Source organism: Caloenas nicobarica, chromosome 10 (genome assembly GCF_036013445.1).
Source record: "Caloenas nicobarica isolate bCalNic1 chromosome 10, bCalNic1.hap1, whole genome shotgun sequence".
In the NCBI taxonomy this organism is placed as follows: Eukaryota; Metazoa; Chordata; class Aves; order Columbiformes; family Columbidae; genus Caloenas; species Caloenas nicobarica.
In genome coordinates, this window is record NC_088254.1 from 5,731,472 (window position 1) to 5,757,477 (window position 26,006).

At 39.1% G+C, this 26,006-nt stretch overlaps 1 protein-coding gene across 4 annotated transcripts in view; it reads right to left on the bottom strand.

Annotated features, from left to right (window-relative positions):
- Nucleotides 1-11,177: 11,177 nt before the first annotated feature.
- Nucleotides 11,178-26,006, bottom strand: part of RAB8B (RAB8B, member RAS oncogene family) — a 29,771-nt gene continuing 14,942 nt past the window's right edge. Inside the window, exons 2-10 of one of the 4 annotated variants that reach the window (XM_065641760.1) lie at nucleotides 25,214-25,274; nucleotides 24,009-24,069; nucleotides 22,537-22,614; nucleotides 21,388-21,477; nucleotides 20,534-20,599; nucleotides 18,273-18,323; nucleotides 17,756-17,780; nucleotides 15,268-15,340; nucleotides 11,178-11,346 (exon numbers count right to left, since the gene is read on the bottom strand). In XM_065641760.1, the coding sequence (XP_065497832.1) occupies nucleotides 15,291-15,340; nucleotides 17,756-17,780; nucleotides 18,273-18,323; nucleotides 20,534-20,599; nucleotides 21,388-21,477; nucleotides 22,537-22,614; nucleotides 24,009-24,069; nucleotides 25,214-25,274 (482 nt within the window). In that variant the 3' untranslated portion in view covers nucleotides 11,178-11,346; nucleotides 15,268-15,290. Of the gene's footprint in view, nucleotides 11,347-13,622; nucleotides 17,781-18,272; nucleotides 18,324-20,533; nucleotides 20,600-21,387; nucleotides 21,478-22,536; nucleotides 22,615-24,008; nucleotides 24,070-25,213; nucleotides 25,275-26,006 lie in introns of those variants that run through there. The other 3 variants (XM_065641761.1, XM_065641759.1, XM_065641758.1) reach the window with 3 other exon arrangements.

Sequence of the window (26,006 nt, forward strand, 5' to 3'; positions counted from 1 at the left end):
TAAAAATGTACCACCCAGAATTTTCCTGTAGCCCTTGTTCTCTTGTTTTCCAGGGAGATATGATCAGCAAATGCTCCTGAGCTAAATTCCTCCTCACATTCTTTTCATGTTTGCTGCTTACTGAGTCTGGGTCTTTTAATTGATCTCACAGTTAATCCTAAACACCAATTTTATGGTTTGTTTAGCATAGATTTTCCCACAGGTATTCGAATCTGAAGACACTCATCAAGCTACAAGCACTCTTCTCTGCTCAATCAAGGCTTTGGTTTTAGTATCATGAATATAAACATGATGAAGGGCAACGTGTATGTGAGATCAGAATTTGAACTAGGTTGTTCAGCAGATACATCACAGCAAATTATACTAGTACATTCACCAGTGGCTTTGGAACAGGAATTTAGAGGAAAGGATGAGTGTAAATGCAATGAGAGCCACATGGATTGTCAATGGGGTTCAAACCCAGGAACTCAGTGCTGAAAACACACTCCTGCTAGAGGAACAGCTCATTTCCCAGTCAGTACACAGCCTCACACATCTGTTATGGAGGTCAGCCTCTGTCATTGGAATTACGGAAGCATCTCATCTTATTATCCTGCTCTTATTTATAGTGTGCATATGAATGATGTGGATATAATGCAGTTGCTGCTGCTTTTAAGCAGACTTGCCATTTAATCATGAAATCTTGATTGATTTTGCAGTATATAGTACAACTGCAATTATATAGTAAATGGTTTCACTGATATAGTTCTCTGAATTTAGTAATTTAATTATTAGAAAGTAATCAAAGTTACTTTTTCAAATTGCGTAAGCTAGATACTCTTGAGTCTCATTATGCACTTCTGAAAGTGAGAAGCATAAACCTGTTTCCACTGAAGACAATGTGAAATGTCACTGACTCCAGGAAGAACAGAGTTTAGCCAGCCTAGCCCCAGATGTATACAGAATTCCTCTTGAATTTGACATCTAAAGCGAGGGTCTGAAGTGCTTGTACTTCCATGTATGAGCAGGAAGCAACTGAGCACAGGCTTATACCTAAAATAACTTCAGGTCTGAATGCTGCTAAACACCACTGGGGAAATTCCAACCTGAACTTTATACTTAGATCGATTTTACGTTCAGTAGCATCACCACCATATTTGTGTTTTTAAAACCAATGCACTTTTATTGTATGTGTTTTCTACTTTAAACATGGCAGGTGGATACTTATGTTTTACATTCTTGCCCTTCCACCCCCAAGGAAATTGTTTTGATGTCAAAAGCAAGCTTTTGGGTAAAAGGACAAATAACTTATTAACACTTACTGTACAGGAAATTTAGGAGCATAATCTTACAACTAAGTACATTGCATTTGCCAGCATTTTTATCTTGCATAAACAAGCGCATAAAGATCATCTTGTTGAAGTATTTGAAATTACTTAAAAAGCAGCATGTGTGTGCTATGAGGAACATTACTTACTCTTTGAATACAGGTGTTTATAAGCACAAGAACAGATAATAAATTTTTGTGATGTTTCTTTGGTTTCTCTTATTTCTTCTAGAAGAGTAACATTTTAATTAGTATTTTAATTTTCAGCTCAGCTGATCAGAAACATCGATGGATCGCTCTCTTTTGCATGCAATATCTTTGGCATCTGTAAAAAGCAGCATAAAAACCTCAGCTGAGAAATATATGCCCAATGTGAGGAAAAGTCTCACATTACCAGCAAAGAAAACATGTTACACATTAGGCAAAAAATGTCTCCTTCAGAACTATTTCTTCAGCAAACAAACAAACTGAAGAGGGATTCACACAAACCATATTCCTGCTACTCCCACTTGTAACACATTCCAACTTCATGGACTCTTCCTGTGAAATCCATGCTGCCTTCAAAAATGCAAGCACATGGGAATTTTTGTTTTTCCTTAGCACCGTATTACCAGTATGCACTGCCAGTGGTTCCTGAGCTGAAAGAATCTAAACCCTTATGTTTTCTAGGCTCTTTAGCCACTATCATATAATAATAGTCCTATTGATGTATCACTTTTTTTTTAATACTTTCCAGGACATTTCTTTCGTCATTCTTACCTGCGCAATATTTCAGATGTCTGTAAGAATCAAGCATTATCTACTACCCGAATAAATTAAATCAAGTTATAAAAATCACAACTCACTCCTTTTTAAATAGGATTACCCATTATTGAGGCTCCAATAGCAGAAGTTAAGCCTAAATAACTTAAGCCAGAAACAAAGTGCGCAAGATGCCAGAAAGGGTGTACGGCTCTCCTTCCACTTCCTTGTGATATAAGTAAACTCGTTCCTTTGTGTTACAACGCCCTGCAGCATTACTATGTAATGCTAAATCCAAACGCAGAGTATTCACTTCCTGTAAGCAAAGAGGAATATCCTCACAGAGATGCTTTACTGACTGTCTTACTTCCTGGTTTAGTCAAGGATCTCTCCTCTCAGGAAGAGGTTATCACAATAGCAGCTACCAGGCTTTCGGTTTTTTCTTCAGAAATGAGAACTTACTTCAGGACATCCTATCATAGTTTATATAAAGAAGTTTGACGTCAGTTTGGTTCAACTTTGTCCAAACTAGCTGACCAGTCACAAGACTATTCTGCTAAAAGGTGTGTACAGTAGGATCATTATAAATATCTTATTTTCACATTTTCTCTACTGTGAATAGTGTAGGGGTATAATACATCTTGCACAACTAAGTGTATTTCAAAATTTTCTCAGGAAGCACTGAGTCACAAAAAGTTCTGTATATATATCATATCTAATGTATGAAAACAAATCCCAAAGGATTACTTTTAATATATATACCTAAAAGTTACTACCCAACAAATGCAAATTGAAACTTCTGAAAAAGCCTATCAAATATAGCAGCTTTTTTTAATATTCATTAAAAAAAAAAGGCTTCTTGACTTCAGTTAAAATGGTGGAAGAAAACTGAGTTGTTTTGCTATTGCAAAGCTTACTGTATTGAAGTAATATGTTATTTTCATTAATTCTGTAGTAAGATCAATACGTTAATTCTCATCTAAGTTTAAGACCTACTCCTCAACTTTAAAATCTGCTACCCACAAACATATAAATTTAATATTGAATCACTAGTATTGAATCATCTTATTATTGCAGAAAGCTGCAACTGAACTATTAAGTTCTCAGATGTGTGGTACCCATAAGGAGGTTTGAATTGTGCATTTCAAACAGCTGCCTGACAAAAGCCAAGCCGTGAAGTAAACAAACATTGATTTTTTCCTCCCTCTAAATTCAATAAGGCATCAGTTGCTCTAAATGTGTAGAGAGATGACAGACGGTACTAGACACAACCTGCAATGCTGGTGAGCTGAAAGGAAGTCACTGTCCCTGCAGAACAAACAGCGTTCCAGATTTTGAAGGGAACCACCTGCAGTGAAGGAAGTCGAAGTCCCCGTGAGGATGAGGGTAATAAAGGAGGGCACTGTGGTACCTTCATAGCGAGGACGCAGGAACCTCTGCAAAAAGAGTAATAAAGACAGTTCAACCAAGGAGCAGGAATGTAAGTCACATCCAGAGTTCTTCACATGAGAAGAGACAGTTGGTGTCAAACAGCTGGGGAGGTGAAATGAAAAGGTGTCAATTTAAAGAAATCAGAGCTTTTCAAAAACCCAGACTCCTGGAATATGCAGTGTGTTAGCTGTCTGTCTTGCAGCTTCATCCGTCTCAGTACTCAGGATCAGCAGGCTCAGGAATCCCAAACTGAAGGAACACAGCGAACTACAAAGATACATGGGAATCCTCATTATATCCTGTGCCTGGGTAGCTGGATACACAGAACTGGACAACTGCTGGGTGGAATATTCCCCTCAACCTTCACATTACAAATAAAATCACCAGTTTGTACCTCTGCTCATTTTATAATGGCCTGATAATCTGCCCCACTTCCCACTTCTCCTCCTGTCAGGACCTTAAGGAAATGAAACCAGGTGGTGAACTCACAAGACCTGATGCCATCAAGCGGCTGCCAATGACAAGTACCACTGCCAACCGCTGCTTTTTTATTATTTCCAAGTAATCAAATTTTCTGAAATTGTAAAAGAAAACTGTAAATAGTCCTTCCTATGTGTTGAGTATATTTTGAAAAAATCTGTTTATGATAGAATTGTGGTGTGGGGTTTTTTTAAACACAAATGCTGCTTGGGACATAATAATTCAAAAAGACACTGTGAGGTTTCTATTATTAACCTGCAAGGAATATTCAAACCTTAGTAACACTTTCACTTTATTTTCATTTCCTTGGTTTTCCTTCTACTTGACAAACGTTTTTCTTCATCACTAGAAAATGTAAACTGGAGCTCAATCTACCCCACAGACCTCTTTAAAAGAAGTCAGTATTTGTATGTCCTACATTTCAAAAACGTCAGATAATCAGGAACATTACAGAAAAGAAAAACCTGACACCTTGTTTCAGTTTTGGCTGGCTATTCAACAAGTGCACGTTTACAGACAGATTTCAAATTCCCTGTACTTTAACGAAGCCCAGCAAAAGCAAACAGAAGACTTTGTAACACACACACACACACACAGACAAAATTTCCCAACATGTTCATCTTTCAGAGTCGATGAAAAGCCACCAGTGTACAACACCTGGAGTGGACGGATCCGGCTGCCTAGACCAGCGCAGGCTGACACCACCGTGTATTCAGCACCAGGAGACGCTCAAGTCTCCAGTTCTTTAACACGAATGTTTAGTACGTGCTTGGCTCTTCACAAAAGAAATCAGAAGTAACTAAGAGATGGTGGCTTGAAAGCCTGGAGGAACCAAGCAGCTCACACAATCAGTTAAATGTGTTGGTGGTACTGGTTTTACATCACCTGATCACACTAAAAGCCTTTCTTGACCGTCCCGGAGGCTCTGCCCACGTTCTAACCCAGAACCACAAGCCACTCCCTGCTTTAGACAACTTCTGTATTTACTTCTTCTCCTGAAACTCATAAAGGTGCTCTGTAACTAACCTAACTCACTGCATCTTGTCTGCTCATAAAAAGACTTTCTACCACAACATGGCAGCTGCACTTGTAGAACATCGTTCCTCACCAGGAAAAGACTGCTGGCCAGCAAATCAACACCCGATGGTAGGATCATTCCAAATAAGTACTCTTATTAATAAAAAGCGCTCCTGTGAATGTTAAATTCTAATTTGCCATTCTCTCAATTTGAGATATTACAAAAAAGTGTCAAAGCCATTTTGCAAAAATGGTTTTGCAATCCGCCCTATTTCTGACCAGGTAAACAGAAAAGTGGTTAAATTTGTAAATAATACCCATAACTTGTGCCTAACTCTTAATTAGCACAAGTTGTTACAATATGCTAATTACCATGTAGCTTTTAAATGTGAAATTATGAAACAAAAGTTCCCCAGGCAACTTTTAGCACGTGAAACTGCACAAAGCTGTTTCTGGGGTATCCTAGTACTACAGTAAGATACACAACTGAGCCACTGCTAACTCTCTGCTTTTAAGTTCTTTGTACAGTCATAGAGAAATATAGAGCAATTGCCTGTCGATTAAAAGTGCTATACCTCAACTGAAGTAATTCGTATCATAATTCACATTAGCTGCAGATACTTACTAGACCTCAGGAAGAAAAGGAAAAAAGACCCTCGAACAATTTTACATTTAAAATCTGCAGTTTTATCAAACCAGGTCTCATTATCAAAGTCGGAAACATCTATGCAAATCTGTGTAAAAGTTTATGACAATTTAAAAGAACCTAACTCGGAAATTTTGCACATTTTTCATTAATACATTAGTTTTATTTGAGCAAAATACGTATATTGCATAGTCTCAGGAAAAAAGCAATAGTTCCAAAAAAACCCTCAAAAGTCCAATTATTTTGTTTGCTTTTAAAAACATAATTAACAACCGTTACTAAAAGTAACATGTAAGACAGTTTCTGATTACAGAGAAGTGAAACGGCACCATCTAGTGACTGACAGATGAGAAAAATCAAGTCAGGAACGTTGTCACTACATCTACTTCCTCTCAACACCACACATTCAAGTTTGGAAACAATAACAAAAGGAAATGTAGAAATAAACATGAATGCTGGAACACTTACTGTGGAACACGGAACTGAAAGTGTTATTACTGAAGGATTATTTCTCTACCAAACTAGCCTTTAGTATATTCAAGTGTTTTTGGAGGCACACACGATATAAATGCAATAGTCACACACTACTGACCCAAATACCTTCCCGGGAAAGCCCAATGATTTTAAGCAATGGCAACAATAGCTTAGTGAGGAGTTTTCTATGAATTAATGATAACACAGCCATCAAGATTTGTGAACACAAATCGAGTAACTTTGGATGCATCCAACTCTTCACCAGTAAAATCAAGTAAGGCACCACAGCACCACAACGTATTTGCACAGGCACCATCATCCTACGTGTCTATGGTCACTGATTCACATCTCCAGCAGATCACCTAAAAGCTGCCACCATAGAACACCTCTAAGCTATTTGTACCGAACCAAACTTTTAAGTGCTTCTGTGTGTATTTAATAAATACAAAGACCAGTCTCTTGAGTTTCTAGCAACTCAAAAAACCCCCACGAAAACCCACCACTCTAAACTTTTAGGACACCCCACCCTAAAAAGTGGGACAGGTTGAAATTACAGCATCAGAGAATTATTTTTTTTTACGCTGTGAGAGACTGAAAATACTTTGTGAAGAACATCACAGTGATCTGTAGCTCTACTGACTTCTCGCTTATCCAGAACTCTACAGTAGAGCAAAGAATACTACCTATTCCAAATAAAAACAAGATAAATAAGATTAACTGTCTATTGTAACAGGGTTTAAAGTTGTTAAGAAAAGCAGCAGACAAAAGAGCTGGCATTGCTCCATACTGCTGCAATCTTCAACAAGAACAAGAAAAAAAACCTCACGATATTCAGGGAAATCACAGAAGAGCAAGCTGCTACAAGCTACTACAGGCATGGACCATATTCCAAGAACGCATGGATAAAATCCTTTCTGGTTAGAACAAGCACTGGGTCAAACAATATTATCCACTAACTTCAACATATGCAGCTGGCCCAGATCAAATTATTTTTCTATTTCTATCAACCACTTCACCACACAGATACCTATTTTAGCTTCAGCAGAGCACAGAAACATGTGGTTGAACAGACTGCCCTTCCTCTTTCAAAAGTGATTTCAGTTCAAGTTGAAAATTCTGCCTGCAAGAATGGTTTTCAGCTGACACAGTAAAAATGGGACTCTTGTAATAAGTCTTTCGAGAACACCTGCAGAACTCACTTTTACAAAAAACTGTATGATTTTCCAAATGAGATTTAAACAAAACAAAATCCCCCAAAACCAAAAACAAACAAGAAAACCCTTTATTTTCAAATATGTGGGGGTATTATTTATAAAAGTTGTCACTTGTTTAAACCATCATGGAGACAAACACAGTGCAAGTCCACAGACTCTCATTTGAAATTATGACTATGACTTTTGCAATTTCAGCTACAGATATGGTCATGGGACAAAAAAAAGCAAATGCTTCTGGTCATAAGAAGCAGGAAATAAGGAAAAGACAAGTTTGAGTATCTTCTGATTGTAAAATTTTGTATGAATACTCTGAAGGAAAAGGTATGTAAATAATTAAAAGAGAATACATGAACAAATATGCCTTTTTAGGACTGTTACTGTATCTTCTCTTTAATTTGGTTGCACTAAAGTCTCGGTAAGCTGGTGTTCACCCACTGAGTTAGCTGCATAATTAAAAAGAGATACATTAAACTGGTCCCTAAAATTAAAAGGAAAAAATTTCTACTACTACTTAGAGCTTAACAAGGGGCTTCACTAACAAATTTTAGGACCCTGCACATCTCAAAATAAAAGTAGCAGAAAATTTCATTGGAACACTTGCTTGCACTCTAAAGCCCAGTTTTGCTGTAGGTGAACCCCTGCGGGGGAGGCCCAGCTCCCTTGTTGGAAACCACCGGTGTAGATCAAGAGTGACAGACTTGCCGGGGAGTCTTTCAAGAAGCACTTAAGCATCTGACATCTCCTCTAAAAACAGACAGAGCACAAACCTTTAGAACTTAAATTCATGAAACCAGTGAGTGTGGTAGTATATTATCAAGGTACGGGGGGTCTTTGGTGACCTGCTGAAAATCAGAAGCACGGAGCAATTTTATTAATAGAGGGTACTACTTTAAATATTCTAAATATGGTAAACACACAAAGATGGTCAACATACAGAGGTGTTGGCCATCTCAGTCATCTCTATAGCTGAATCTTTGATTATTAATGTAACCTAATAATTGGCATAGTTACCGTAACATTGTTTTCATCTTGGTCACACAGGAAATGCTTTGGGCACTCTAACAGACTTCATACTTCTTTGTATGCTATAGCCGCAATCATGTCTCCACACAAGACAAACAGCTGTCTGTCAAAAAGCTGTCGAAAGCCCAGTGGAATCAGGGATCTACTTCATCAGTATGGAGAAACATACAGTAATCAATATCGGTGTTGCTCACCTTTTCCCCAAAGCAAGGTAATTTTGGAAAGATCTTTGGAACACACATCAAAGTTTTTACTTTTTATTTGGAAACTGAAAATAGAAATACTATCTTTTTCTCTTGGTTTAATATCAGAAATCAATCTCTTGAAAGATAACTGGCAAAAACAACCTCGTTATCATTTTCTACGTTACCTGAATTATAACGTCCCATAAAGGACATTTACCTTCGAGTTATTAAAGATTACATTTCTGTCATAAAACGGTAACTACAGGGTAAGTATCACAGAATGCTCTGCATGCAATTCGAGGTGAGTGAAGCAAGCCGTGGCTTCCGCACTCAACCACAGCCCCTCACCTGATGTTATATAGCAGTCACAGGACAATGTATCATGGGATCAAAGGCTACCATGTCACACTGCAATCCACTTCTAGAAAACTTACCTGACTCTATTGGTTTTGTGGTCTCATTTAGATAGAATTTAAATAAAGAGAAAAAACACTTTCAAACTTCGTATTAAGTACTTCATTCTATATCCTTAAGCAAAGCACAGCTTGGAAACTTTATTATCATTTAATCACTTTGATCTTTACAGAGCAAGCTACGGTGTCATAAGTTGAAGAAAATTGGCAGGCAGTAATAACATTAACTCATGAAAACTTCTAAATATACGGCTGAAAGGGAGTTTGCTCTAACTGATACTAACTTTTAATGAAAAGCCATGATAAATGAAATATAAACAACTTCGTTTTAAATTCTTTCTTTCCAAGAGGCGGCCCTTACTATGGAAGAAAGTTCAAGGGTTAATTAACAGGGTTAATTCTATTAGCTGTGTTTGATTTCTAGTTTGCATCATACACTCAGATTTAAAAACTAAAAGTTCCTAAGTTTTATTATTTGCTTTAAGGCTGCAATAATTTTATTTTCTATTATTAAACCTAACTTTTGAGAAAGCACACTGCCACAAGAGAACTGCCAATATTGAATTATATTAGCTATTTGTCCAATATGATTCCACACTTGAAGAATCTCCAGTGAATGGGAAATATCATACGACTTACTTCAAAAGCCTATTGTAGGTAAGACGGAATAGTTCCAGGAGCAGAAGAGAAAACACCACTCCAAAGACGAGCACGTTTTTCCACACTGGTGCTTAATGGCTGCCACCAGTGTGCACAGCAACAAACCGCGCAAGGGAAGAAAGCAGCAGGGAGACCAGCCAGACAAAAGCCTTTGCATAAAAGCAGCGGGGGGAAAAAAGCACAAAGAACTGTTATTCCTATTACATTTTCCACTAGCATCTGAAATGTCTAATGGCATCTCCAGGAGGCAAATAAATTGGCTGGAGAGTTGCAGAGTAAATACCACAAAACAAATAAATTCCAAGGAAGAGTACATTTCCCATGACAAGAAACTATTAAGAAAAATCAAACCAGCCATTTCCTCTCTGATGTGGACAGGGTGGTTAAAAAACAGTTAAGTAACTCTATCTATTTATGCAAACTACATTCCTACCAGAAGAGGAAGGATTGTGTGTGAGAAAATACAGAAAAGCAAGAGCAGCTTCTAAAAACACTTTTGGCGGAGTCTCTTTCCTACAGTAGTTACGGTTCTTGGGAATACCTGCCGGGCACCGAAAATCAAACCACAGTGCCTTGAAATGAATCTAAAAGCGCGAACGCGAATGAGGGCCCGGCTGGCCGCGGGGGCTGGCGCAGGCCGGGCTGGCCGCGGGGGCTGGCGCAGGCCGGGCTGGCCGCGGGGGCTGGCGCAGGGCTGGCAGCCGCGGCTGAGGCGGCGGGACGGGCCGCGGACAGGCCGGCCCGGCTGGGACACCCCGGCGGGCACCCCCGGCTGTGTGGTGACCGGGGGGGCGGCCCCACGGAAACGTCTGAGGAGAGAGACACTGGGCGGGGGCGAGCTGCCGCCCCATCTCAGCAAGCCGCCATCAGCCGGGCCTCACCGAGGCCGCAACACGGCGCCGGCTGCCCCGAGCGGCTGCGGGTGAAGGGGACGGAGCTCGGGCCCGGGCGGGTCTGGGCCCGGCCGCTCCTCGCCCCTCCCCGAGGGCGGCCCCTGTCACCCCGATGCCAGAACGCTGCCAGGCCCCGCCGCTCCCGCTGAGGCGAGGGGCGGCCGCCGTGTTGCGGCCGGTGCGCGGCCCGCCTGCAGGAAGCCGGAGCTCGGACGTGGGACCGGCGCGCGGAAACCAGCGAGCGCCGCGCCGGAAGGGCGGGCGGCAGCGGCTCCGCTGCCCTCTGCCCCCGAAGGCGGGGCCGCCGCTTCCCGCCGCCGCAGCCGGGGGTGCAGCTGCCGCCGGGCCCCGCGGGCCGCCCCGGGGCTGGGGGAGGCGCGGGCGGAGCGGGGCCCCGCGGGGCGGGACGCGGGTTCGCGCCCCAGCTGCTCCGGAGACACGGGGGAAAACGGCCCCACGGGCTGTTCTCCTCCGCTCCCTCGAAACGGATAAAAATATCTGCTGAGGAACGTACCAGTGTGTGCTAAATAGGACATGGCACTCAACGAACAGTTAATCGAATACTATTTTCAAAAGATTGCCCATCCCTACACTGGGCAGAGCGAGTACACTTAACCACTGCTATTCTGGAAAATTACTTACAAACAGCACTTCAGACATATGTGGTGGCCTTTTCCCAGTATTTTATTGGTTCAGAGCGTAATTGTGAGTTGTACAAAGTCACTGCATTTGAGGTGAGGAAGCCCAGAAGCAGTATTCAGCAGCGTTAGTCGTTAATCTCACACAGAACTTGCTGAGGCTTCTTGGAAAGATTCTGTCCGTCATCTAGAATACATACCAGAGCTAGTTAGTTGCCATGTTGCCTGGAGAAAAAAAAGAGGAAAAAAAAGTAAAGTAACACTGAGAATTTGCCAACAGCATAGATTAAATATTCAACTTTTTTTTTTTTTAAGCATCATTGATATAATAATTTGCACTTCAGTTGTAGTAGTTGGGTGAGTAAAGGCTGAACATTGCCAGTGTGGACAAAACAGTGCTAAAAGCATCAGAAATTGTGAACGCAAGCAGTCGAGAAAGGCCCCTGCCATTTTCTGCCCCAAGATAAGATCTCTGTTTATGCTGTTCCGCAAAGGTGTTAAACCAAGTCAGAAAGGTGAGGACAACGGTAACGCTTCCCTGATACATCAAACCCCATTTTGTCACAAGTCCATGAATCTGAGACCAGTACCCAACGCAAGGCTGGAGCTGTGCGTCACGGACACTCCTGGGGAGCTGCGCCATAAGCAGAGAAAGTCACGACTGCAGCGAGTCATCGCAACCATCCACGCAAGTATTTTAAACCGAATAGGGTGAACTGTCAACACTTCGTGTTCACAGAATTCTTGTTCACTTTGAAGTCAGTACCACGTATTCAGTAGTAGAGTTCAGGTTACACACGCTTTCCACAATTCATTAAATGTGCTAATTCCTCAGATGACGAACATGCTTGTATCCTGCTCAAAACTTAGAACGTGATTTAGCAAACTGAAGGAACAATATGTACCGAGTACGTGCTCGGAGGAATTTATGCAACAGTTGTTCACACCAGAAGCTTAATGCTGATGCGCTCTGCTAAAGACAGTAAAATATTTCTGAAGCAACTACAAAACATCCTGGAGCACTAAAAATTCTCTTCAGTATGTTTTGCATTCCATTCTATGCCCTTTCTTTAAACCTCTAGATGGCAAGAATAAGCTTACGCAACATAAAAGCTTCATTTATATATCTCTTGAAGATTAGAATATTTCTCAAGAAAAATTATTTTGAAGTCTTACATTATATTGACTATTTTGATATAGTTCAAGAATGCTAATGAGCCGTTAGTCACCTAAGTTGGAAAAAAAATCATTTAGGAAAAAGGCGATTTACCAGATTATAAAAGCTGGATACATTCTACGCTTGTACCAACAACTTGCCTCTGGTCTACAAGTGTGCACTATTTGTATACCAATTCCTCATCTGCAACCAAAAATAGATCCAGGAACTGTAATAAATCGCCAATTTCAAGCAGTGTAAGCATGCCTGCTATTTCCTTTTAACAAGCGGAGAATGCAAATGTATTTAAAATGTTATTGGGATGCAGATGCAGGCCACTAAGTTCTGTGAGAACTGACGGACTTGCAGAAGAGATTTTAGGACTGCTGAGCATCTAGAACCAGTTCAGATCAAGAGGATCTGCAAGATAATGTTTAAACAGCTGGTCCTAAAGCAGCAAACTTGTCTGCCAGAAGAAAAAAGAATAATAATAACAAGGTGTAACAACAATGTAACTCTAGCTTTCTGTTGCTTAAAGAGCCAATACATCCCTTCAGCTAAACAGTTTATTAGATGAACATGTAAAAAGCACAACCTTTAGAAGCTACTTGTCATCCATGCATTTCAACTTTATTCCTCAGGGTGCCCACATGGGTGTCTCAACCATTAATCTGCTTTTGTCTTGAGCAGACAAAACCATTCTTTCCTTAGGTTTGCTCATTTTCATACCAATTGTAACTGTCAAGCCATAATAATTTGAAACTGAAGAACTATTGCTAATATAACAGTCAACAAATATTCCTGTCAAATCCCTCCATATTCAGTGTTGAAGGAAGCTAGACAAACAACATTTGCTATATTAATTCATGTTATTTGTGCCTCAGGTAACTTATAAACCTTTCACATAACCCTGATTTAAAACAAAACAAAAAAGAAAATGTTAACAGCCAAAGCAAGTAGATAATTCTTGGTCAAACTGGAGATTGCGTCTTGTGTTATCTTTACTGGTATTGCTCAGAAGTCACTTTGGAAGAGTATTTCATGACACTAAATCTCTGGTTCCTGCAGGTCACTGAAATAATGTACTTAGATTTAAGCAATCACTACAGGAATAGCGGGTATTTCGGGAGAAATTTAAAGAACAACCCAGTTCAGAAACAAGCAAAGCCACACACAAACCCCTGTGGTTTGCCACGGCAGTTAAGCAAAGCTTTACAGATGCAGCTCAGCTGGACCCCTTTCCACAACAGATGTATCGAAAATAGAGTGGAAATGCCAACTGTATAAAAGCTACGTGGAATATTTCATACAAAATACTCCAAATACTTTTCATTATGTAACTTTTATTTGAGACGCACATTGTTGTAAAAAAGTTCACATGGAATAATAAAACCATTGGAGTGTGAAGCTTTTTTTAGGGGTTGGGTTTGGTTTTTTTGTCTATAGACATCAATACACAATTAATGATTAGGTTTACAAGTTAACCACATGACAAGTTCACTGTTATCTGCAGGAGCTTTTCACATTACACCTTTATACCAGAGATAAAATGTGCTTAAACACACACAGTAGAACACTTCTATTTCAAAATTAAGCGTTTTCTCAAGGACTAAACTTTTTATTCAGAATTTAGTAGCTATATAGCATTAAAATAACTGTAATTGAAGTTTTACTTGCAAAAATGCTTGTAAGGCCATAGGAACGCACTAAATTATTAAATTCACCAGAAACAAGAAAAATCAATGGAAATCCTGCTTTTGTGGAAGAAAGAAATACAAGTTTTATTTATAAGAATAAGAATGGCATAAGCAGTTCAGTGAATGCAGGAGAAATAAGACCTATTATCACCTACAGACCAATCCTTAAGAAGTTTAACATTGCAAAATTTCAGTTACATTAGTAGATAACCAAATAACAGATGCATTTTCACACATAACACAATTATGCATTTTACATATTATTCATGTACTTTCAAATCATTATCCATTCACAATATTTTAATGTGATATGTATTCAAGACTCCTTTATTCACTTGTGAAAATGATCCACTTTATTCACTCGACTTCAGCAGACTAGTATGGGAAAGGTACTTACAATGGGAAATACTTTCTGTAAAAAGAACTACAGGTCTGAAAAGTTAAATAGCATTTTTGAGACTGTCCCCCAAATAGAAAAGTGAGCCGCGCTAAGTTTTGTGAGTGGTTTAAGCTTCAGCAATAATAGAACTTCCAGACAGTAAGTAAATCAAATATTCTATATATACACTCAACAAAAACGTCTTGTGCATGTTTTGCTGAGCACAAACTGAAAGCCAAAATTGCAAAGCACAGAAATGAGTTTGCATTTTGTTTGGTGCTTTTTTAACCATTAAAAAAAATATTGGTCAAAATACAGTGCACAAGATATGGGGCTGAGGGAAAGACTTCATAAGACTCAATAGCATAAGCGGCATTTCTGTTTTACTGAAATCCACCAAAGGATGTCTGCCTTTCCTGAAAGGTTAGTGGCAATTTCTGGAAAAAAAAAAAACCAAACACATTTGCTGCTTAATGAATAATAATTATATTACTTTAACTGTAATGGACATTAGAATACTAACTAGTTGACTGAGGTATAGTTAAAAGTCCTTCAAAATTTAGATTATATAGCCTCGAGCAAAGTAGCAACAGAGACTGCACAAAACAATCATAGTGATTTTAGAAAAGCCTGTAGTACCAAGCATCTGATGCGTAGGCAGAAGATACCATTTATCATCAGCCGCCTGTCTGTAGGAAAGTATAGCTGAAAAAATTCCCAGTAAAACATACAGCTGATCTGCACGCAAAGATACAGCACATTTTCCATGTCTGACAGGGCAGACTGTACACAGAAAGGTCTGTACTGACCAAAAGTTCGCACACTGATAAAGTGCAGCCACTCAGCCATTTAATACTGCTGGAGAAGAAGGGTGGGGGCAAAACAACAAAGAAAAATAGAAATCCACATTTTACCTTATCCATAAGACCACATGATATTAGAATTCTTCAGTTTCAGCAGGGGACAACAAAATTGCATTAAATTCTTCTACAAATAGAAAAAGATGAACTTTACATGAACATTAAGCCAAGTGATATATTTACTGCATTATTTTACCATGCATAAAGTGAATTTCCTATGGTCTTACCTCACATTTATGTACAGTTTAGCACAGCTAAATGTAAGAAAATAGCAAGTTTTTTTTCTCCCCACCCCCCCAAATACAGAGCAGATACCCCAATTCGCTGCTGCTTCAAGAAGCACTTCATAGACTCTACTACTTACAGGCTCTTTCAAAGGGAAGTTCATGGAGACTAATATTGAATGAACATTTAACCACACAGCGAAGACAGGAAAAACAATACAAAGCATTCTGTAAACGGTGCCAAACACAGAACATGTCAGTTTTGGTTTGCAGACAACCCCTGAGATAAAAAAACGAAGTATTACGACACCAAATAAGTCAGAGGTAAATTACTGAAAATAAACAACATTCATAATTGGTGTCACAACACTTTCTGTATAGAAGCACTTTTTTAGCCATACAGAAAACAGAACTGCTTTAGCCTGTCCGAGAAAAACATCAAGGGTAGACAACAGAGCAGTTAGGGTTGTTTTTTCACTAAACCTTGTTGCCATGAAGATTTTTCTGGTTTAGTGCAGCAACAGCAGTTTATGAGATTCACCGTCTAGTTACAATAACTATTTCTATTAAGCTACACGTGGGGATGGGTTGATAACAACTTAAAACTTTATGGAACAAGCTCCTAATGTTAAACCTTTTAAAACCAAAAGTCTGGAAATCTAACGCTACCAACCTGTTCACTTTCGAAATATTTACAGCAGACCCAGAGATGACAAGTCCAGTACCTGACACCACAAGACGGTGCGGTTACCCGTGGTAACCATCACCTCACTGTTCACAACTCCAGACGACGCAGTGAAGCAAAAGCAAGAATGCCAGATGTTGGCTTGGACAGTGACAGAACGCACCTATCCCCTAAAAACAAACACGCTGGACGCAAACTTGTCGTTAAAGCTTACAATGGTCCAAGTTTGGCACATCGACAGAACTAAAGCACCTGTTTTAATTGCTCGTTGAGAAAATTTTTCAGAAGACAATAAAAAAGTAGTAGAACAAAGACTCGGTTGAGTAAAAAAGGCAACTACGTTTCAACTCTGCTCCTAACAGTCGGTCACTGAACCAGTTTTGAAGAAAAAAAAAAAAAACCTGCTTGAATAGACCAAAGAGGGCTTCACACATTCAGCATTAACTGCAGAACTAATAGTACATTATAGCCCTAATGTGACTGTCTCCTTAGTGCCAGAACTCGATAAACTTATCAACTGCACAGGAAGCTAGTTTTTTGGACACCTCCGTTGTCAATGCTTACAGCCATTAACAAACTATCCCTAGAATTGTGGTAGGAATGGAAGTCACCTTTAGAAGCAGTCATTTCTGAACAAATGAATCCACAAAGAGGTGACTCAGAACTCATGCATTCAGCTTCCACAAGCCACTTAAGTGACAGCGACGAGGCCAACGTGTGACGACGATTTCAACTCCAGAGTGTGCTTCCCCATCAGAAACAACACAAAGCTGCTGCAGGCAGTTTGAGCTGACAAAGGGAAGTTACGTGAGGAAAGACACTGTGTTTATTCAAATAACTGAAAGGTGCATCTGTGAATCAGACAGTGACTGGCAATTCAGAACGCAACTTTGCGAAGTCGGGTAAAGAATGAAAAGCAACATACTACATTCAGAATAGAAGCTGCAGCTTCTGCATGAACAGATTTGTGCATCGAAGAGACAAAATGCATACAAATTATTAAACGCCAATTGTTAAGAGGAATTCTCATCACTAGAGTGTCCACATCCACACTGCAGTCATGGCCACAAGTACACAGCATAGAAAATCATGGAAGTGAGACTTAATTTTTCCCATGGCTCTTCTGCTTGAAAATAAATTTGTTTAAAAAAAAAAGAAAGAAAAAACTGCACAAATCTGTTAAGAATCTTACTTACAAGTCAAACTGTGCAAATACAAATGTAAGATTGTGCTGTAACAGGCAGTAAGAGGCCAATACGGATGTGCAAAGTTAAAAGAAACATAGCAGCTTTTGCAACAGGCAATAAAACAAAGTAAAAGAGGAAAACAAGTTAACTCTTGCATTTGTGTCTCCACTTCATAGCTTCCGTATCTGAGAAAGAAGAGCCTGACAGGTCAATAGGCTTAGTGAGCAAAATCCACTTGGTATTTTGTGTATCGCAGTCTACGTTCAATGGAGCTCTCAGCAGCAGCTTGGTGGTATTATTTCTGAGGCTTTGTGACCCTGTGCTTTCAAAGAAGCAGAAAAGGTTCTAAGTGTGCTGCAGTCTATCATTAGAAGTTCATCAAAGTAGCGTGCATCGAAAGAAGCTGCTCTTCTTAGATCGATTTTCTGTTATTTTTACTGGCCCACCTGCCCCTGATGAACTGTTGTCATTCTGAAAGAGAAAAGGGTATCAACATTGTAAAATGCAGAATAAAAAAAAGCCTAGCTTTCCTGATTTCTCTCTCCACTTCCCCCCGTTGCAAAGCAATAATCGGAGCAGAGGTTTGTTGCAACTCAAGCTCCGCAACTACTCTGCTAATCACTGAATAAAACTGCCTATTTTAAAAAGAAACATTTATCCAACAATCCAGATCTCAAGTATTAGCTGAAGAAGTGACTCATTTGATGTTTAATAAAGCAAGGATCACGCTGTCACATTTCAAAAGAACACATCAGCTTCAGGCTCCCCACTGTTCACATCCATGCAAAATAAAGAACAATGACACACTGATGTGTACTAAAGTGTGATAAAGCACTGTTTGCTCAGATTTGATCTAGCACGCACTGTACTCCCCAGCATTTTTTTGGTAGGGCTACTACTCAGCCAATTATTATAGCAGTCATTTCAATGTATCTAGTTTGTACGCCAGCTGAAGATACAAACCATTTTTCTGTTGAGCTTTGTCATAATGTCCCGTGCAAGCGTGAAAAATGCCTGGTGAGGAGCAGAAATTAAAGAGTCAGTCACAAGACACATTAAAGACCAGACAGGTTTGGAGTAGACAGACACACCAACAATGCAGTATTCTGTAGGCCACTGCGAGCACCTCCAGTTGGAAGGAACTCTATGTACCATGGCTGTTTACTTAAAACTGCAATAAGTATGCTTCAGAAGAAAAAGCTATACATTTTTAGTATCCATCCCTCTAGTCTTTGAAGCAAGTGAACTTTCCCATTGGATAACTCTTGGGCCAAAATATCCCATACAATCTGCTGAAGAGAAGGCTGCAAACATACACTTAAAACCTTTTTTTTTTTTTTTCTCGAAACTGTACTGTGCATCCCCACTATAAACCCAGAGAGGTTTGAGGATGGTATGCCTGGGAATTCACATTAAGGTCCGCTTGCCTTCTGTCCTTCAAAAGTTTTGCTCCTGGGCTATCTATAACGTTATTTATATTTCCACCATCCCTATTGGGGGAAAAAATAATTTAATTGAATTAAATTTAAAAATAATTAAATTAAAATTAAAAATATTAAAAAAAAAAAATCACTCTGGCAAATGTCAGCACCTCAGACTTCAGCTTATGAAGGAGCAAAGAAACTTCTGTAGCAGAAAAATTCTGCGGTTCTCCAGAAGCAGAGAAAAGCAAGATTTTAGGCTATCTGGAGGTATCAACAATCCAAGGACAGTTCCAGAATGTAAAAAACTGTAAACATTTCCCCTCTCATTGCGTTTGGAAGAAATACGTCCAAAGACAAACACTCATTTTATGCAAATAAATCGCAACAAATAAAATTCTGATCACAAAAATATCACAATTGTGTCATTTCCCACAAGTTAAGCATTTAGTGGAAAGAAGACTAAATTGTTACTTGCTGAATGTTTATACCAGCTGCAATTTTTTTAATGCTTTCTTCACTATTCATGTGATGATTTAAAAAAATCTCAGACAGCCAAGTTGTTTGGAGTAAGCACAAATTAATGTTGTACGTTTAATGACCTACAGGAGTTAAAATGAAATTGCAGGGCATGTAATGACAGAGGAAGTCAACCATCTGGAGGAACTAATGAAGAGGACAGGTACTTTTTATTAATTAGGACACTATCACTATCCACCATTGTTATTAGCTGCTAATGCTCACACTTCCATTGTCTGCTGTAGGAATCATGATGACGCTGTGAAAATCAGGTCAAGCGCTGTTCCAAATGCAGCACAATGCAAATAAGTCTGCTCTAACTGTACTGTATAACAATCATCCTGCAATAAGAAAAAAAAAAAAACCCTTGCTGGCACAGCATCAGTCACATTATTTTAAAGTAGCAATCTCTTTAGTTTCTAGTTAATTTGCTAGCTGCGTGATCTGAATTAAGTATGTGTTTGGAGGACTTTTAAAAGGTATTCCATTAATACACATGGAAAGGCTTTTGGATTATTAGATACAGGAACCACATTTAAGAATAAATCTGCCTTATCTGAATGAATAAATCTTAATGTAACTGCCTTTTGATATCACATTATTTTCTTGTCCACGCTTTTCACAGAGTTAAGATCCTCTCCCCACCCTACCTGAGATGACCAGGGTGATTCATGGTACGATAGACTGGAACTGAGTCACTCTCCCTTCCAATTCTACTTCCTTACGCTCTCATAAATAGGAATCTTGTGTTTTTAGCACAGTATTTATTTGCATAAAAACAGATTTCAAGTCTATAGAGTATTATAAGCCGCCTTCCTCCTCTACCATCAGCTTACGACAGCCTGTGCTGATGTTCCAGGTTAAAATTCATCTCACTTGCATAGCACATATTTACTAGTAACCTGAAGGCTCCTTGACACAGTAGCATGTTTTTCTGAAAGTAAAGAATCTTTAATCCAATTTCCTGCACAAAGCATTGTTCTAAAATTACACCTATTCCCGCTCCAAAAGCACTTGCAATTTAAGTAGCAAGGCACAGAACTCTAAAGCAACTGTTTGCTACAATAATAGTAAACCACTGTTAACGCTCATTTAAAAAACAATTCCAGAAAACAAGAAGTGCTGGATTTTACAGTAGCTCTCTAAATCTAACCAGACTGGTGACCCAGAAGCACAGCTGGGACTGCAGGTCCCAGATGAGGTCAGAAAGCCCTGCAGATGATGTGACGTGCCTTCACAGCTGGAGTTCAAGGAACACACCTGAGCACAACACCCATTTCTTACCTCTTCCACGTTTATGCTGGATTTTGCACTTGTCTCCAAAAATTTGATTCCATAATCAATTGCTAACTGCAAGAGAGGTTAAAGGTTTTCAGTGTTTTGGGGGTTCCTTTGTAAAAGGAATGTTTCAAATAGGTTCATAATAGAATAGATGCTGTATGCTGCAGCAAGCCTTAAAAACAAACCCGAACAAGCTCCATTTCTGCTCTTCTCTTGCAAAAACATTAAAGTTACTGGACAACCAGACAAAATATTAGAACAGGCCACATCCTCATGTGAATTCAAAACCAAAGACATTAATTGCTCACAAAAAGACTTATTCAGGACCTACAAGAACATGAAGATAGAATTTTCATTGATAAGGATTTATGGACCAGATAACTACATACAATCATCCCATAAGTTGTGTTACTAGCAACTACACTACTTCAGCTCTGTGCATGGTTATATAGTATTCTTACTTGTTTGTTCTGCAGAACAACTAATTGCTTAAGCTTTAATAGCAGTACTTGTGACAAGAGTAAGTAACCATCATGGTGAATTGAGTACAACATGATCAAACTATACACAAGCCTTATATTGAGATTTAGAATACTTCACGCTGCAGCAAAGGTCAACATTCTTCACAGATCTTCCTCTCAAGACAACAGTACCATTAAGTTTATTCAAACTTGAAGATAGTCAAGTGCTATGTAAAAACAACAAAAAAATTATAAACCTGGCATCCTATAATATATAAGTTTCTGAAGCAAGAGATCTGAGGCCCATCTCTCATATGCCTAAAACATACCAAATATCTAGCAGCGAAAATCCTAAGAAACGTAGGCTTCAGAATAAGGCAAGTCACCAAAACTTACCTTCTCCCCTTTTTCTTTTGATACTTGTCTCTTTTCATTCATATCACATTTGTTACCCAGGATCATTCTCTCTACATCTGAGGAGGCATGCTGAAAGAAGAAAAAGTAACCTCTCAGAAACAAAGTGCATCATTATTTAAAAGAAACTTATATGTCAAACTCATCCACAAATGAATGTTTTATTTTTAAAAAGTTATCTGATGTGAAGGCATTACTGAGAAAGAGAATGATTTTTGAAACAGGCAATTTAATATTTAAATTAAAAAAATATGTTGAAATAAATACTCCTAGATTAAATTTACTCGAGTATTCTTACAGATCAAATACAGCACCAAGAGCTCTGTACCAGGCTGTGCACAGGTACAGGCATTTGGCTATTCGGGAAATGTAATGGTACACACCATAGTGCATGGACATCTGGGCTATTTGTTTGGAGTATCATTATGTGAAATATTTTCATTTTTGAAATAATTATTAATAAAATGCTTTTAAAGTAATAATCACTTCAGCAAGAGAACTCTTCTAGCTCAGTCACTAGTACAGACATTTGGCTACAGAGCCAAAGAACAATACTAAAGAAAAGCCCTGAGATTTTGTTTAAAGAAAAAAAAAAAAGTAAGATTCTGTCACCTAACTACAGCTTCACTAAGGTTAGGGCTTCTCCTCTAAATTCATAAAGACCTCTCCCTACTTGACAGCATGTCCCATTAAATAATCCACACTAGGCAGCAGGAAGAAAGCTTATCCAAGATCAAATGAAAAGGGCAAAAATCTCTGATCAAACACACAACACAATAGCAACTGAAATTAGACAGATCTGTCATCATTTCTGTGAAAGGCAGACACCCTAAGATCTTGCTCCTTCCCATCCCTTAGACACACCCAAAAGCAAAAAAGAACAAAACTCGTTTAGTAAGAGCAGTTTTGAAACACTTTACGCCTACTTTTTAAACTTAAGTTTTCTACTTTCTATCCCTAGATGAATGAGATAATACTCTCCCCATTAATAACCACTGTTGCATCCACTGCACCGTCTGACTTGGCCATTTATGTTGGCTACTATAATGAAAGTTAATAATTACTTGATTATTATTTGTCTCAGGGAAATCATAAGATGGAACAGATAAGAAGTACTTTCAAAGCACCTACCTCCTCTATGTTTCTTATCCAGTTTTTTATGTTGTCAAAAGACTTTTCATTTGTGATGTCGTACACCAGCATAATTCCCTAAATAAATAAATAAATAAAATCTAGTTAGATGAGGTAGCAGTATTGAATGACTTTTGATGTATGCTGTTGGTTTGATTACACTTGCAAGAAATTCAACATACGACTTATGCACCTACAAACAATCCTTTCTCCAAGCGTTATGCCACTGCTGAGAATTTACCCAAAATATTACTATTTAATACCCCTTGCCACTGTTAGAGGTCGAATACACCACCTATATGAAGTTTTAAATTATTAGCCTATAATCAGGAAAAATTCAGAAGCTCTACTACAACAGCAACCAGGACTCTGTTGTTAAAGTCAGGTTTAAAAGCAGCAGCTTTAAGCAGTCACAGATGCCAAACCTAAGACCTGGCCTGCTGGGGCCAGAGCTGCTCCCAGCAAAGCTGATGCTCGGTGCTCTCCAAGAAGCTTTAGCTCCTTCAGACAGTTCTGTTCGTACACCAGCCTGGGCTCCCAATAATTTGCACAGCATGGGAAACCACGCAGCAACTGCATTAAGATGGCCAGGTTCACCTCCGTTCCTTATTGCCTTCCCAATCATTCCTTGTAGGACAAAGAAAAGTCCTCGGCCATGGACTGGGAGATGGGGAGGAGACCATGTCGCTGCCAAAACCCTTTTAAGTGCTAAAAGCTTTAACAAAGAGCCACGACCATCATTATTTCTCCCCATCTGATTCCCTAACAGTGGAGTTATTTGGACCTACGGCCAGACTATGAACAGAACGGATCTGTTCATACAAGGCGACAGCAACATGTAGTAGCAGCACAGGTAGTAATCAGCAAGTTGAGATCAACAGTGTCGCAGCATAAAGTATCTCCAATCACAGCATTAAGAACCATTACAAGCAGTTGTACCACAAACAGTGCAGGCTCTAAGTCAGTTATTTGACTTCCAAGTCATTCTTAATGGAAGAAGTAACAGTAGCTTTTGTAGGTGATTTTATTTCTAGACTAGATTTTGCATTTCCTACCAGCTGAAGGAAAGGCAACTCAGAGAAATACATTTTTAATATTAAAATCATTCATTAACTACTTTTCAAACACTTCAAGTGTTTAAAGGGGTTGACTGCATTAAAAAAGGTGTCTAATGAAAGCTTGGCAACATAGCTTATTATAATCTGCAAAAATTTAATTACATTAAAAAATACAATAGAGCTTGAAGTTTCATCACAAAAACAGGACTAGACAAAGTACCAGCAGGTTTAAAAAAAAAAAAAAAACACACCACATACAAAACAAAAAAACTCAACCAAACCACAAACTTTATTCCCCTCATCGCAAGCCACAATTATCCAGTCCTCCAATTGAAGACTTACATGATATAACCTTAATAACAGCAAACCAGTTACACTTGTTGTGCCTAATTATTTTGAAGTAAGAGCACTCACCATGGCTCCTCTGTAGTAAGCTGTTGTGATTGTGCGGAATCTCTCCTGGCCTGCTGTATCCCTAAAATTCAGTGAAAACAAGTTGGAGGTGATCTTCATACTCTTCTGTACTTAGTGATATCTTTTTACACAGAGTAACAACATATTGATATTCATTCATTAAGAAAAAATACCATTTAAAAGCTGTTTGCAGAAGTTTTTTCAGCCCTCAACATCTCCCTCACTCCCAAGCTATCCTACTTAGATTAGTGCTTACAGCAGCACCATAAACATGGCACAAAAGCATTTAAATTCCCATGCAAGCAATAAAACTCAGCACTACACAGCCTTCCCTAGAGTAATTAAAAAGGGAGCTCTGATGCATTAAACAAAAATTAAAACATGCGCCAGTAAAGTATTTCAGGATAGTGCATTTTCACATACAGTTAGCTATTAAAAATCAGCCACTATACCTTAGTGTGCTGATATTTTATCCTAGGTGACTTCAAAGCAGTATTCGTCTGTGAGTGAAGAAGAGGACCAAAGTGTTTGGCTACTAGTCATAGCTATGGCGAGCTGGACCCCAAAGGCCCCAAAAACCCCACCTTTTGACTGGCATTACAGACAGAAAATTTGTACCAACCACTTCTGGCACTTCCTTAGTCACAAGAATTCTGGCTCGCATGCGGGTGTCACAACTATCTCTGCTAGAACCTGAGAGATCGGCAAAAGCCCTACATTTACCAGCAGCACTTTAAGAGTTTGGCATGTGTAACAATCCTACTCCAAAAATACTCATCTGCTGCTATCAGGAGGCTCAGTCTCTGCTAACCCACCATGCAAGGAATGGGAGGATTACCACTCACCTGTGCCTCTGGCTATCAAAGTACCCGAGAAGACTACATTTTATGAGGTCACATATTTTAGTTTACAGCTATGGAGTCAACACTCCTCTTCCACACGGAATAGCTGGAAGTGCATTTAAGGGGCCAGCTTTTGATAAAATGGGAAGCTGCTGTAACATTCGCATGTGAACATGCTGCTTCCTGTGCTGCTGAAGCAGAACTGTTTCAAGAACAAGCCAGAAGAAAGCACAAACTCACGGACAGTCAATGAATAGAACGTATGAAACTTCTGGTACACCCAGGCTCAAAACCTATTAAGTATTTCTGCTCAAAGATTAATTCAATACTCACTGAAAACTTAAATTATTTTGGAATACTTACCATATTTGTAGCTTGATTTTCTTGCCATCTAATTCTATTGTTCTGATCTTGAAGTCAATTCCTGCCAGAGAAAGAGATTCTCTAAGTTTTGCAATAAATGAAAAGGAAGTGTTCCGTTTCCTTTTGACAATTTGGTCAGAGCAAACTTAGGCAAAAGAATTATTCTGAAGTTGTCATTTCTTCCAAACACTAGGAAGTGCTGAGGATGCACAAAGGTTTTCAGCTGCATCCAACAGGTCAAGGATAAATTATCCTGCACGATGAAAACAGACCAAACTCAGACTCACTACTAGACTTAGTCAAGATTATGTGAGGAAGGTTTAATCTCAAAATTCTTCCATTTTACGCTGAGAAGATCACTAGTTCAAATGTATATTTTTCTCAACTTTTGACTAGCCTCTGCAGTTCAAATCAATTCCCTAGAACTTCTGCTGGATCTGAGGATAAAATACTTAACTACGACCCCTTAGTTAATTTTTAAAACCAGCATCTACTTTTGAAAACATATGTTTAACGCAATCTGTTTGGACATCGGAGCTAAAGATAAAGCGTCACAGGAGACAAAAGCTATACAGATAGTTACTGAAGGTGGCTGAAGCAGCTCACACATGGGACTTTTAAGGTTTAGATGGATCAAATGGATCTAAGAATCAAAGCCAAGATTTCCAAACAGAGTAGCCCATACGCTGTACTATTTTCACTTTCACGTCCTATTTTAATCTATACTTTAACACAGCTCAAATTGAGACTGTTCAAGCCCCACTATGTGACTGCTGGATTCTTGAATCATCCC